At 53.1% G+C, this 11781-nt stretch overlaps 3 protein-coding genes across 3 annotated transcripts; 2 read left to right on the top strand and 1 right to left on the bottom strand.

Moving 5' to 3' along the window:
• Positions 1-369: 369 nt before the first annotated feature.
• CC84DRAFT_1088070 (uncharacterized protein) lies at positions 370-2879 on the top strand (the record flags this gene model as incomplete). Its single annotated transcript, XM_018174235.1, has 2 exons — positions 370-669; positions 723-2879. Coding segments are annotated over 2 exons (2457 nt in total), but the record flags the coding sequence as incomplete, so codon positions are not given.
• A 2631-nt stretch (positions 2880-5510) lies between these two features.
• Positions 5511-7267, bottom strand: CC84DRAFT_1144134 (FAD/NAD(P)-binding domain-containing protein). Its single transcript, XM_018176444.1, has 4 exons — positions 7218-7267; positions 6930-7171; positions 6097-6874; positions 5511-6042 (listed from the first exon to the last, which is right to left on the bottom strand). The coding sequence occupies exons 2-4, from the start codon at positions 7065-7067 to the stop codon at positions 5714-5716; spliced, it is 1245 nt and encodes a 414-aa protein (XP_018037901.1). The 5' UTR covers positions 7068-7171; positions 7218-7267; the 3' UTR covers positions 5511-5713.
• A 2974-nt stretch (positions 7268-10241) lies between these two features.
• CC84DRAFT_1087925 (uncharacterized protein) lies at positions 10242-11551 on the top strand (the record flags this gene model as incomplete). Its single annotated transcript, XM_018174224.1, has 2 exons — positions 10242-11204; positions 11249-11551. The coding sequence occupies 2 exons, from the start codon at positions 10242-10244 to the stop codon at positions 11549-11551; spliced, it is 1266 nt and encodes a 421-aa protein (XP_018037900.1).
• Positions 11552-11781: the final 230 nt, after the last annotated feature.

The following is an 11781-nucleotide window of genomic DNA, read 5'->3' as shown; positions in this document are numbered from 1 at the left end:
GGGTTAATCTTTCTGATGCGCAATTCTTTCTTCCTCTGAGATTTGAGGGCATTCTCAGCGCTGCTTGCCACTACCAGTCGAAGACCCTTGAACGTCCTTTTCGTCCCGTCGAAAACGTACCCGTACTGCGAGAAGGGCAAAGTGCATGCGGGCTCCTACGGATGGCTCGTGACGTCTGAAGTAAATATGGCCCTAATGGCACGCGTGAGCAACGTCCGCGGTCTACTAGTGGGCGAGGCCCTGTAGCGTTGGACGGATAGCAGCACCGGCCACTACTTTTTGCCACTACCGCCATCTGTCAAATCTGCGCGACGCAACGTCGGCTGATAAGAAACACCAGGTGTCCTGTTGTTCGGGACAATAGTGATAATGCCGAAGAGCGACTACCCTGAAGCTTCGCCTGGACCAGGTGTTCAAACAGTTACTACGGACGAGTTGCGCGCACGTGAGTTGTACAAGTATTTTCGTCCGCCAGCCAATGATGGCGAGTTGCCGGATCCTATGCTCACAGCGCACGCGCAGCTTGTTGCATGGCGGCTCGGTGCTGAGCGTTCCATGATCACGCTGATTGACGAACATGTGCAATACTTTGTCGCGGAGAGTACCAAAACACTACACCTTGACAACGCCAACGAACATGATCACCCTGATGACGCGATCTGGGCTGGTGTAAGTTCACAACGCTACTCCCGCTGCCAGGATGTGACTTATTCGCCCTGTAGTGCGTCAGAGTCTCCAAGGCCGGGCGACTATGTGAACATACAATTGCAGCGTCACCTCCGGAAGGCGGCGGGCCAGCTTGCTTCGAGGTCCTTGACCTCGGTAAAGACGATCGTTTCAACAATCTGGACTTCGTGACCGGGGCACCGCATTTCAAGAATTACGCGGGAGTGCCATTGCGGACTCGGAAAGGCATCAACATTGGTTCCCTTTTCGTCATTGACAGCAGAATAAGGCCTGCGCTCAACACCACAGAGCGACTATTTCTTGGTGTGGTGGCTAATAATGTGGTGAAGCATCTGGAGATGCTCAAAGATAGACAAGATTGCGAGCGCGGACTGAACATGAGCGCATGTATATCGGCATACATTGATCCACTGCACAAGTCTACACGATCCAGTGCCCGGAACGGCGTCCGCAGAAAGCCCGCATTCCTTGCGCCTTCACAAGTGGGTGCGACTGATGTGGACCACGATGAAGACGAGGGCGGACGTCTGGGTACATATAGGCGTGCAGCCGCCTTGCTTCTTAAAGGACTCGATTACGATGAAAGCGGTGGTGGCGTAATGTTTCTAGACACACTGCCAGTTGGTAGTAAGTCTAGATATAACGTCGAGGAAACCACTGCGACCTCAAGCAGTCAGGAAGAATCCGACGGGGACGCTCAAGCACCAATCAACCCTTCCACTTCCAGCGATAGACAGCAAGATGGGATTCAGGGTGCAAGTCGAGCCAAGGACGATTTCGAAATCAACGCCACTGAGATTCTCGCTCACGCAACCCAACCCAAAAACAGTTCGCGTCCTGGGTGTCCTCCCGTGGAACAGGTTGAGGTTCTGCCACCTAACTATCTTTTGAAACTCATCAAGCGATTCCCAAACGGAAAATTGTTTACTTTCAATTTGAACGGCCACGCCATGACCAGCTCCTCAGACGAAACCTCAAAGGTCTTGAGTTCTCCGCAAAGCTCCAAGTCTCACACCAAAGCCGTTAAACGACATGAGACAGACGAACTACGACGCTGTATCCCAACAGCTCGCCAGATTGTATTTCTGCCAATCTGGGACTCATCAACCTCTCGTTGGGCCGTTTGCATTGCCTATCACAAATCCAAGTTTCGACACCTGTCCTACAAATCTGAATTTGTCTACTGCGCAACTTTTGGAAATGCCATCATCGCAGAGCTTACCAAATTGGCTTGCTTGCAAGCTGATCAGCAGAAAAGCGATTTTATTGCTTCAATTTCGCACGAACTCCGATCACCTTTACATGGTGTGTTAGCATCATGCGAATTCCTGGAAGACACCGAGCTATCGCAATTTCAAAAGTCGATGGTTGATACAGCAACCAGTTGCTCACGCACGCTCCTCGACACAATCAATATGGTGCTGGACTACAGCAACATCAACAGGTTCGAAAAGACAAAAGACAGCCGAAAGGCCAGGAGTGATCTCTCCGTAGATAGCCGTTTCAAGGCTCTACAGACGAGTCTCAGCACACATCGCACAGTCGACGTCGCTGCATTGCTCGAGGAGGTTATTGATAGCGTGATTGCTGGACATGCCTTCGAAGATCGTCTGAAAAGTAGAGGTTCTGTATCATCCACAACTCCTCAGAAAATGCATATCGAACGCGATGTGTGTGCTGAGGATAGCAGCGTCAAGCTTATCCTTGATATTGCTGTCCATAACTGGACGTACTTCTTGGAGCCCGGCGCACTACGTCGGATTGTCATGAATCTCGTCGAGAATGCGATCAAGTTCACTAAAGACGGTTCTGTCCACGTAAAACTCCAGAGTAACAGTTCAAAGGATCCGGCAGCTCTCGGATCTGTCACGTTGACAGTTGCCGATACTGGACAGGGCATATCAGCAGCCTACCTCAGGAACACAGTCTTCACACCCTTTTCCCAAGAATCAGATTTGACTGGTGGATCTGGTCTCGGCCTTTCGCTCGTCAAGTCGATCGTCCGGAATATGGGTGGAAGAATCAGTATTGACTCAGCTGTGGGTGAAGGGACAAGTGTCACTGTCAAGCTTCCTATGGTCCGCGAACCCAGCACTGTGCAGAACAGGAAGGGTAAATCGGACTCAGAACACTTTGACAATGCCGCCGAGCGTAACAGAAGTACAAGCATCAGCGCTGTCAGGGACCAAGTCTCTGGCAGAACGGCCGCATTGAACTGGCATCAACACGCAGATGATTTTCCACCGAGTCAGAGCAAGGCATTACGATTATTACAGGCGAGTCTAGTGGCCTATCTGAGCAAATGGTTTGGACTTTCGGTCTGTTCATGGCAAAAGGGACATTCGTATGACATCGTCTTCTCAACTATTGATGGCTTAGAGGCATTGGAACAATCGGCCCCAGAGTTATTCACAACCGATTGCCAACACGTGGTCGTCCGTACCACTGCTACGCCTGCACCAATAAAAGAGGAGACTTTCAACTCCAAAAATATCTGGGTACTTGATTACCCATTTGGCCCAAATCGATTGTCTCAGGTTCTCAGAAATTGCCTGGGCAACTTGTTATTGGACAAGGGCAGCGTGAGTGAGGCCTTGCAAGAGAGAGGTAACGGGGTCTTGCCAATTAACGCCACAGAGAATTCCTCTGCAGAGGAAGCAAGCACTCCCTTCCCTAGCAGTGCCATCAGAGGGACTAAAGAGCCAAAGAATGCGGAACAGGGAGTTTTGATGGATTACGTCGACGTGGGAAAGGTTTCCATCTACGCCACTTCCGGACCAATCGATCTCAAGCCTACACAAAATCACGAAAATCTACTACTCCGCCCGAGATCGCTACCACTCGGAGCTTCCCAAATTGTTCACGAAGCGGTCCACGTCGAGTCTGGCTGCGTATCTAGTGAAGGGGGGCCGTCAGCCTTATCTCCCAACGAGCCAGCTGTGACCGTCACCCTATTCCCCTCCATCAGCATGCAGCGACCACCCGAAGAACCGGTGCGGACACCGGTAACCATTTCAGAGCCTGCAAAAATATCCCCTCGCATGCTACTTGTAGAAGACAATGCCATCAACCTGCGCCTCCTCCAAGTATACACGAATAAGCTTGGATACGACCACGTCCACTCCGCTGAGAATGGGCTCCTAGCCGTACAGACGTACGAGCGTCTCCTCAACGCCACGCCTTCTGCGCCTCCCAACATCATACTCATGGACCTCTCTATGCCCGTCATGAATGGCTTTGAAGCCATACGTCGAATCCGTAAGAACGAGAGTGACTACGCCAAGCAGGGAACACACACTGCTGCTCCGCGGAGTTTTATAGTCGCATTGACTGGTCTCTCAAGCCTCAAGGATCAAAAGGAAGCCTTTGCCGCTGGGGTCGATCGGTATATCATGAAGCCGGTCAACTTTAAGAAGCTGTCGTTGTTGCTGGAGATGTGGCAATCGGGTGGTTCAGATGAGACGGTCATGTAAGTATTGCAGAGTTGCGAAAGGGCTGGTACAATTCAAGAGCCAATGTTATACAGGGGATAATTATCGTTTTGGGAAGAGCAATCATCACTGCAAGGGGTCTTGGATTCATGGCGTGTTGTTTGGTACACGAAAGTAATCTAGGGCGTTCATCTCGTGAAGCAGACTGCGGCGCGATCCATATGAAAGAAGCATATTTAATGCTGCATTATTGGAACTCCAAGAAACTAGTTTACAGCATATTTCGTGCACCCATAATCACCACTGCTGCGGTGAGCTCTTCACTTACTGAGTCCACTTGAGACTCCATACCATGAGGTAGGTAGAGCTAAATGGCAGGGCACACCGATCGTTCACTGTCTCCACTCCAGCCTCCGCTCAGACACTCCATTCTGTTATCGAACTCCTTCTTTTCAAAGACCCTGTTCTTCTTCCAGGGTTTCCAGGGCAACTTCTTTGGTATCATGGTAAAAGATGGGTCAAACGATACACTTCGTCACTTTTCAGGCTTGTCACGGCATGCCAACGGCCACCCGACTCAAAAAGAAACCCGTCCGCCTTCCTGTCAGTGTCGAGCCGCTTAAAAATCACCCAAAGTGCCTTTTTCATGTTCTTCCGGACTTCATCTGCTTCCTCGATCTCCTTCTTTAGTTCCTTAGCCGCTACCCCCGAAAGATCGTCATATGGATATGGACGTGGGAGAGCTAATACCCAACGCCAGGCGTGTTGTTTGTCGTCTGGGTAGCATTTATGACGCTCGGGCGGTGTAATTGCTTTATTGTCTTGGATCGGTAGATCGTCCCACATTAGTTTGATGCTTTCCCCTTCGAGAGAATAACGCTCCGCGAATCTTTTCGCCGCATCTGCAACAGGGGTTAGTGATGGCTTTCCTTGCTATAGCGAGGTGCTATACACCATTGTATATCTCTTTTGCCTTTTCGCTTGGTTCCCGGGTGCAACCGTACACAAAATGCTCTAGGTCCCTGCGCGTCGATGTGTTCCGTACGGCAATATGATCTGCTCTGGAGGTATGAAGTATCCAAATCCAGTTGCTGCGCTAAGTGCTCAGTGATCTTGCCGAGAGGTGATCGGATGACAATATATATGGTGAGTGTTTCGTCACAGCACAAAGCTCCAAAGCTGAGTAAAGCACGGCGTGCATGCCGCATAGAGTTGTGACTGGGGTTTCTTATTGTGGTACAAAGAAGGACTGGTACATCTCCTTGATACAACATGAATCACGAATATACAGTCGCCACGCTATCGCAGTGCTCACAGTGCTCACAAATTATTTGTGACTACTACACTGAGAGATCTGAGAGCATAATCAATTCGGTCGAATCATAGACCAATCCAATTTGGATGCCCTGGTGAACATGACACAGTGGTTGATGTCTGCCAGCTAAGAAGTCTCAGGTTTTTCTCTGATCTTGACCTCTCTAGCAACATCCTAACACTCCCTCTGCCACTCTCCACCAAGCCGGTGTGGAAGCACAGTGCTCCATGAAGCCACAAATACGGTGTCTCTACACGCATTGAGGTATCCTAGAAGTAACTCACCACCCCACCAACTCTTCTCCATTTGTCTCAATACTCGGCGGCATCACCGGCATCCCCTTCTTCAGTGCCCCCACCATCGGATCCCTCGCTAGCAACGCCTCAATCTCGTCCTCCGTATCCACGCTATGCTTCACCCTCGCATACGCCATGCGCGACGGCTTGTCGATCACCGTAAAGAACTTCTGCCGCCGCGCATTCGACCACGAAGAGAAGAGTGCATCAGAATCGGAGGCTCGCTGTGCGAGGACGCGAACGAGGACTTCAGCGAGGGACGACGCGTCGGCAATGCCGGACGCGAGCCCGAGGCCCGCATAGGGGTTCGTTACTGCGTGAAATCAGTTTCCGTCTTTGTTGATAGCGAGGTAGGAGATCGGCTTACAGTGCGCCGCATCCCCACACAGCCCAACTCTCCCCATCCAGAACCTCTCCACGCACAGCTGCTGCGCTTTATACGGCGCCACCCTCTTGATCTCGAACCCGCTCGTCCCCCCGTCTGGCAGCATCGCGCGGATCTTATCCTCCGCGCCCCGCCGCACTTCCTCTTCTTCAATCTCATTCGGAACACCATAGCTAACGCGCCACAGCCCTTCCGTCGTGATGCGCCCAATGAGCCCGTAGTTCTCAGGATCAATCACGAAATTCGCATCGTAGAAGCCGTGGGCGTGGAAGTCGTATTTTATGTCCGTCGCGACGAGCTGGGCGGGTAGCGTCTCGCCGTCGAAAGTCAGCCCCAGCTTCCGCCGCACCGTCGACTTCGACCCGTCTGCGCCAACGAGGTATGCAGCTATTATCGTGCCCTCCTTGCCGGTTGAGTCTTGCACGTGGACTTCCACGCTGCTGTCTCGCTGCTCGAGCCCGACGACGCGCGACCCCAGGCGCACTTCGGATTTTCCCGTCTCCTCCATCTTGCGCATGAGGATCTCCTGGAATTTGCCCTGCGGGAGGAGTAATTGCGATTTGTCGCCTTCTTTGAACTTCTTCCCTGCGATGAGCTTGGATCCTTTTTTGGCGCTCGTGCGGAAGCAGATGCCCGAGGAAAAGCTGCCCTCGCGGGAGAGTTCGGGCATGAGGCCGGCGCGGGAGAAGAGTGGGAAGATGAGGGGCTGGTGGGCCATTGCACGCGTGGAGGCAGGGTCGGGGTGCTCGGGCTCGATTACCTAGTAGGATGAGAGGGTTAATAACTCTACTCATATGAGAAGGGGAAGTGCGTACAAGGATGCGATTTGGTATGCTGGACTGTGTGAGAAGCAGAGCCAGGAAGAGTCCGACGCAACCACCACCTGCTATAACAATGGGCAGGTCTGAGGGCGAAGTGCCTTTCTGTCTAGCGTTTCCATTTGCTGACGCCATCTTATTGTATCGTGGCTTGGTTCGTCGTGAAGCTTTCAACGCAAGTGTAGGCGTCTTGTAGCAACCCAGAGACCTTTAAATCAGTTCAGGTCCGCTTTCTCGCCCTGCATTCAGTCAGCGGCCCGCATACACGTATCCGAAGTTACTAGCATGTCTAATTGGCGCGATCGTGCTTCCGCAATAATGGTGCTGCGTTGCTCGCATCCGGAAATGGTGCTGTCATGCAGCGGCATGTGGGGAACCGAGCCATGCCCGACACATTGGCCGGTGCCACTGTAGCGGGCCGAAAAGCTTATTTGAATGTCTTCGAGGTAGCACGATTGTAGTCAACGAAGTACTTTCATAAAGGTCTGCTTTTGTATTCAACTTGCTGAGGTAGCTACCTGCATCCCAGGGATGATTATACAGCGGATGGTGTGGTCATCGCCTTCAGTCGTAGGCAAAGATTCATGTTGCCAGAGTCAGTCTTTTGTAGCGACCCAGCGGTCCCGCAAGATTCCTCGCGCTGTTACCCCAGACGCTCTCCTTCTGACATTCCAGCACCATGTCTATCAACGAGATTGGCTCCATAGAAACTTCGGCTATCGAGAACCATAATGTCTGCGATATCAGTAGGCGATTACAACTGCCGAACAGTCCTCGAAGGCAAGGCGCGCAAACCGGCGGGGCAGAAGTTGTAACGGCAAGCCCGCGAGTCAACTTGAAGAAGCGGTGGCGGCCATGAGCGAGCAAAGCTCAAGGCCCCGAGGAGCGCGAGGGGTGGGGACAGGACGGCGGAGAGGACGGCGGAGCGGACGCTGGAGCTGTGGGGGCCACCGGGGAGCACAAGGAGACCGCAGAGGGGCGCTCAAAGCGCGGGGAACGCGTGGTAGCCAAGCATAGTCGGCGCAGGATGATAGGGGGTGGCGGTCGGTCGCAGGCGAAAGAAAGCTGAAGGGGCGCAGGGATGGTAACAGGACAGATACTGTGGGGGGTATGTAGATGGGGTGAGGCAGGCGCGGAAGGAGCTGGTAAACAGGTCGCCAAGCGCTTAAAAAGGCTCAACTCAACCCGAGCGCGGTATCGTGGGGACGCTCAGTCAGCGCAGAACTTGCGAACCTTCACTTCCAATGTACCGCTGCCCATCTCGTAGAAGCTCGAAGCATCTGCTAAACGAGATCTTCGGGGATGCTGGTTGTTGCTTGTGGGCGGTTTCGGTCAACTCCACTGTCCTGAAGCACATGATAGCTGTTCCAAAATGGCAAAATAGACTTGTGCATGTCTCAGAATGTTACATGCTATCATCTAAGGTCAAGGGGAAACGCTAAAAAGAAAGCTCAATCCGTCGTGCCACTTCTGTTCTCGATTAGATGACTTACCTGACGTACCTTGTGGGTGAGGTCACCGCTACATCGTTCATGCGCCCTATATTTTGTTCACGAGTTAGCACTGTCCGCATGACGCAATGAAAACTTATGTAGTGTGTGTGTCCAGTGTCCAGGTCCAGGCCCAGGTCCAGATCCAGTGGTGGGACTGCCACCTGTGAACGTTAGACTGTTAGTACGGGCCCAAAGCCAAACGTCGGACAGACCTAGATTCGAACCATGAGCGTTTGTGAGAAAGTTGTGAATGCTTGAGTCGAGGAGCGGCAACAACCGATCGAGCTATGCAGCGCTGAACACTGTGTTTTTGATGGGGGTGTAGCAATTTGAGCGGGCCATATAGCCCAAGGGATTGTAGATGCCGGTATTCAGCAGCCTTTTGGTGTTTTTGATCTGCGGACGTGAAAGAGAGAGTGCGTTTGTGGGTGTTGGGGTGCCAGGCAACGGTGAGGGCAGAGCGTCGCTGTTGTGCGAACGCTGAAGCATCAACGTCTTGAGGAATACCAAGGCCTGGTGATGACGGGCAGGTAGGCTCGAACAACTTCCTTCGTAAAGAGAAGTGTAGTACATACCTGTCAAGGCAATGCTCCATTACTCATACCCCTTATAAACCACCTGGGGCAGCAAAAGCAGCCGTATCTTCGCGATCATACTAGCTCAGCGAGGCGAACGTGCGTCTCCGTACCTCAGATATCGCAACATCAACGATCCGGCTGACAAGGATCCTTGGAAGCATCTAAAGCCCCTAGACATGCGATGGTTCGTCATCGGCGTTGGTAATCCTATGTTGCACATCCTTCCTGGAGGGTCCTATGGCCGGCATCTGGCCAAAGCAATGTGATAGCACCATGGATAGGATAATGCATGCGGCCTTGGGGACCGACTCAATGGGGTACGCGCTCACATCCGCTGGCTCTCGCAGCGAATTTTGTGACATTATGTGAGAGGGCATAGAATTTCCCGTGTCCGTTGAGGCGAGTATTTGGTGGACGTGTCGAATATTCGGCTGTTCATTATGCCTAGGTTGCTGTCCTAAGTATGTGGTCGGGGCACATGCACTTTGCACGCTAAGCAAATGTTTCCGCGAGAATGGGAGTGTTTCCCGGTGGGCCTTTAGACGGCGACTTAGTATGAGGTACTGTGAACACTCCTGTGTCGTTTCGCCTGCCCTACCATAGGTAGCTTGAGAGCTTGCATCTCATGTTGAGATCGATTTATAGTTCACGGCAGAATGCCATGCTCTGGAGGCAAAAACGAAAGGCCGGCTAACCGACCACCCTCAAGTACTCGGACAAACATCTCTTAACAGTTATAATGTCGGATACCGTAGCAGGGAAGCAGGGAGGTGCTCCATGATCGTTGCGTGCTCTTCCCGGTCTCGATGCGAGGATAGGACGTGCCTAGGCAATCAAAATCTCTGGGCTGCGTTCGAGGTCGTTGCAAAGATTCTACAGCCGGTTTCAGTGTCGTCTCGTTCTTCTCTTGCAGTGCTGGCGATGCCGTGGCAACATATGCATCACACATTCCACAAGCGGTATGCCGTTCTGAAGGGTCCAGCCGAGTCACCAGGGTAGGGCTCCTCGATCATACCCCGCCCAACTCGCTCCTTGCAACATTTCAACAACTGTCTCGAGAATCTTCACGGGTTGGCGCGCACAGGGTGGCAAGCACTGCATCGCCGCCGATGCTTGACGTTCGGAGCGATGGCGCCCCGCTACGCCCGAAATGACCAGGAGCTATGGCGGCCGATCTTCTGCTTGGAACGCCGGCATCCTCCATCGACGACCACGCACGCCGCGCGCAAACGCCCACAATGGCTCCATCTCGAGGGCTGGCACGCCTACTGCCTCGGCCTGCAATCTCGAACACGGGCACATACTCGAGGACAATGTCTTTTGCCCGCCGCGCCTACTCCTCGTTCGCCGAGCAGCTTGCGAATCCCGCGAACCGCGTGCAGAGCTACATTTCGCGCAGTAGAGACCCCTTCGTCAACCTTTCGATTGAGGACTACATCCTGCGCGCCTCGCCGCCCGACTCGACCGTGCTCTTCCTCTACACCAACCGGCCCTGCGTCGTCATCGGCAGGAACCAGAATCCGTGGTCGGAGGTCAATCTGGGCATATTGCAAGCAGCAACATCAAGGGGCACAACAGCCAAGGAGACGGAGCCGCCTGCCATTGGCGATGTACATCTTGTGCGGCGGCGCTCTGGCGGCGGTGCTGTCTTCCACGACGAAGGCAATCTCAATTGGAGCATTACGTGCCCGCGCACCGAGTTCACAAGAGACAAGCACGCCGAGATGGTCGTCCGCGCACTCCGCAAGATCGGCATTGAGCGCGCGCGAGTCAATGAGCGGCATGACATTGTGCTTGACCAGGGTCACGAGAGGCACCCATCAGACCCTCAAGACACCCATCGGACATCGTACACGGTCGATGAAGGAGGCCCGAGGCCGCTGAAAGTGTCTGGATCGGCATACAAGTTGACGCGGGGAAGAGCTTTGCACCATGCGACTACGCTTCTTGCCTCTCCGAATCTGCACGTCATACCGCAGTACTTGCATTCGCCAGCCCGGAAGTCCATACAGGCAAAGGGAGTTGAGAGCGTCAGCTCGCCGGTCGCCAATATTGGCTTGGATGTGGAAATGTTCCAAAAGCGCCTCCAAGAGGAATTCTCGGGCATGTACGCTCATCAGGGAACAACAACCACTGTTCAGACTGTTGGTGAGGAGCACCTGAAGATCCCCGAGATCAGGAAGGGCTACAATGAGCTGAAGGTGCGTCGCATTGATAGGTTCAAATGCGGTGCTAACTTGTATAGACCGATGACTGGATGTGGTCGCAAACACCGCAGTTCAACATCGCCTTTGAAGGCCCAGCTCGCTCAGAGATCGATATCAACGTACACCATGGTATAATCAAGACTTTGGAAACGAAGGGAGGCAGTTTTCCTGATGACATGCTTCATGAACTTCAGACGGCCTTGGTTGGCCAGAAGTTGCAGGACATCGGGGATTGGTCCCAATGTTTGCAAAGTCGCATCGAGCCGTGGCATTCCGATTATGGTATCATTGCAGACCGCTTGGAAACACTCCTTCCGGTGCCACAGTTTGAGAGACCCTGAGCGACCCAACCAAGCTTCCATGAAAGCGATCGAAAGAGATAGCTGAGGGATCTGGCGGCACTTGTGTAGACCTCCTGGACCAAGGAACCCGCGACTTCGACAACTTCTTGCCACCGACACTCGGACAACGTGCTTCCGGGAAGGGCTTCCAACATATCCCCAGTCGAGAGCATGCATGGCCCTCCTTAATGTAGGGAGCAGGGTTCGGCGCACGCTTGGGAGCTGTGCCC

The sequence above is a fragment of the Paraphaeosphaeria sporulosa genome (assembly GCF_001642045.1).
Source record: "Paraphaeosphaeria sporulosa strain AP3s5-JAC2a unplaced genomic scaffold CC84scaffold_4, whole genome shotgun sequence".
In the NCBI taxonomy this organism is placed as follows: domain Eukaryota; kingdom Fungi; phylum Ascomycota; class Dothideomycetes; order Pleosporales; family Didymosphaeriaceae; genus Paraphaeosphaeria; species Paraphaeosphaeria sporulosa.
The sequence above is the reverse complement of the archived record's forward strand: the minus strand, read 5'-3'. Positions and strand labels throughout refer to the sequence as shown.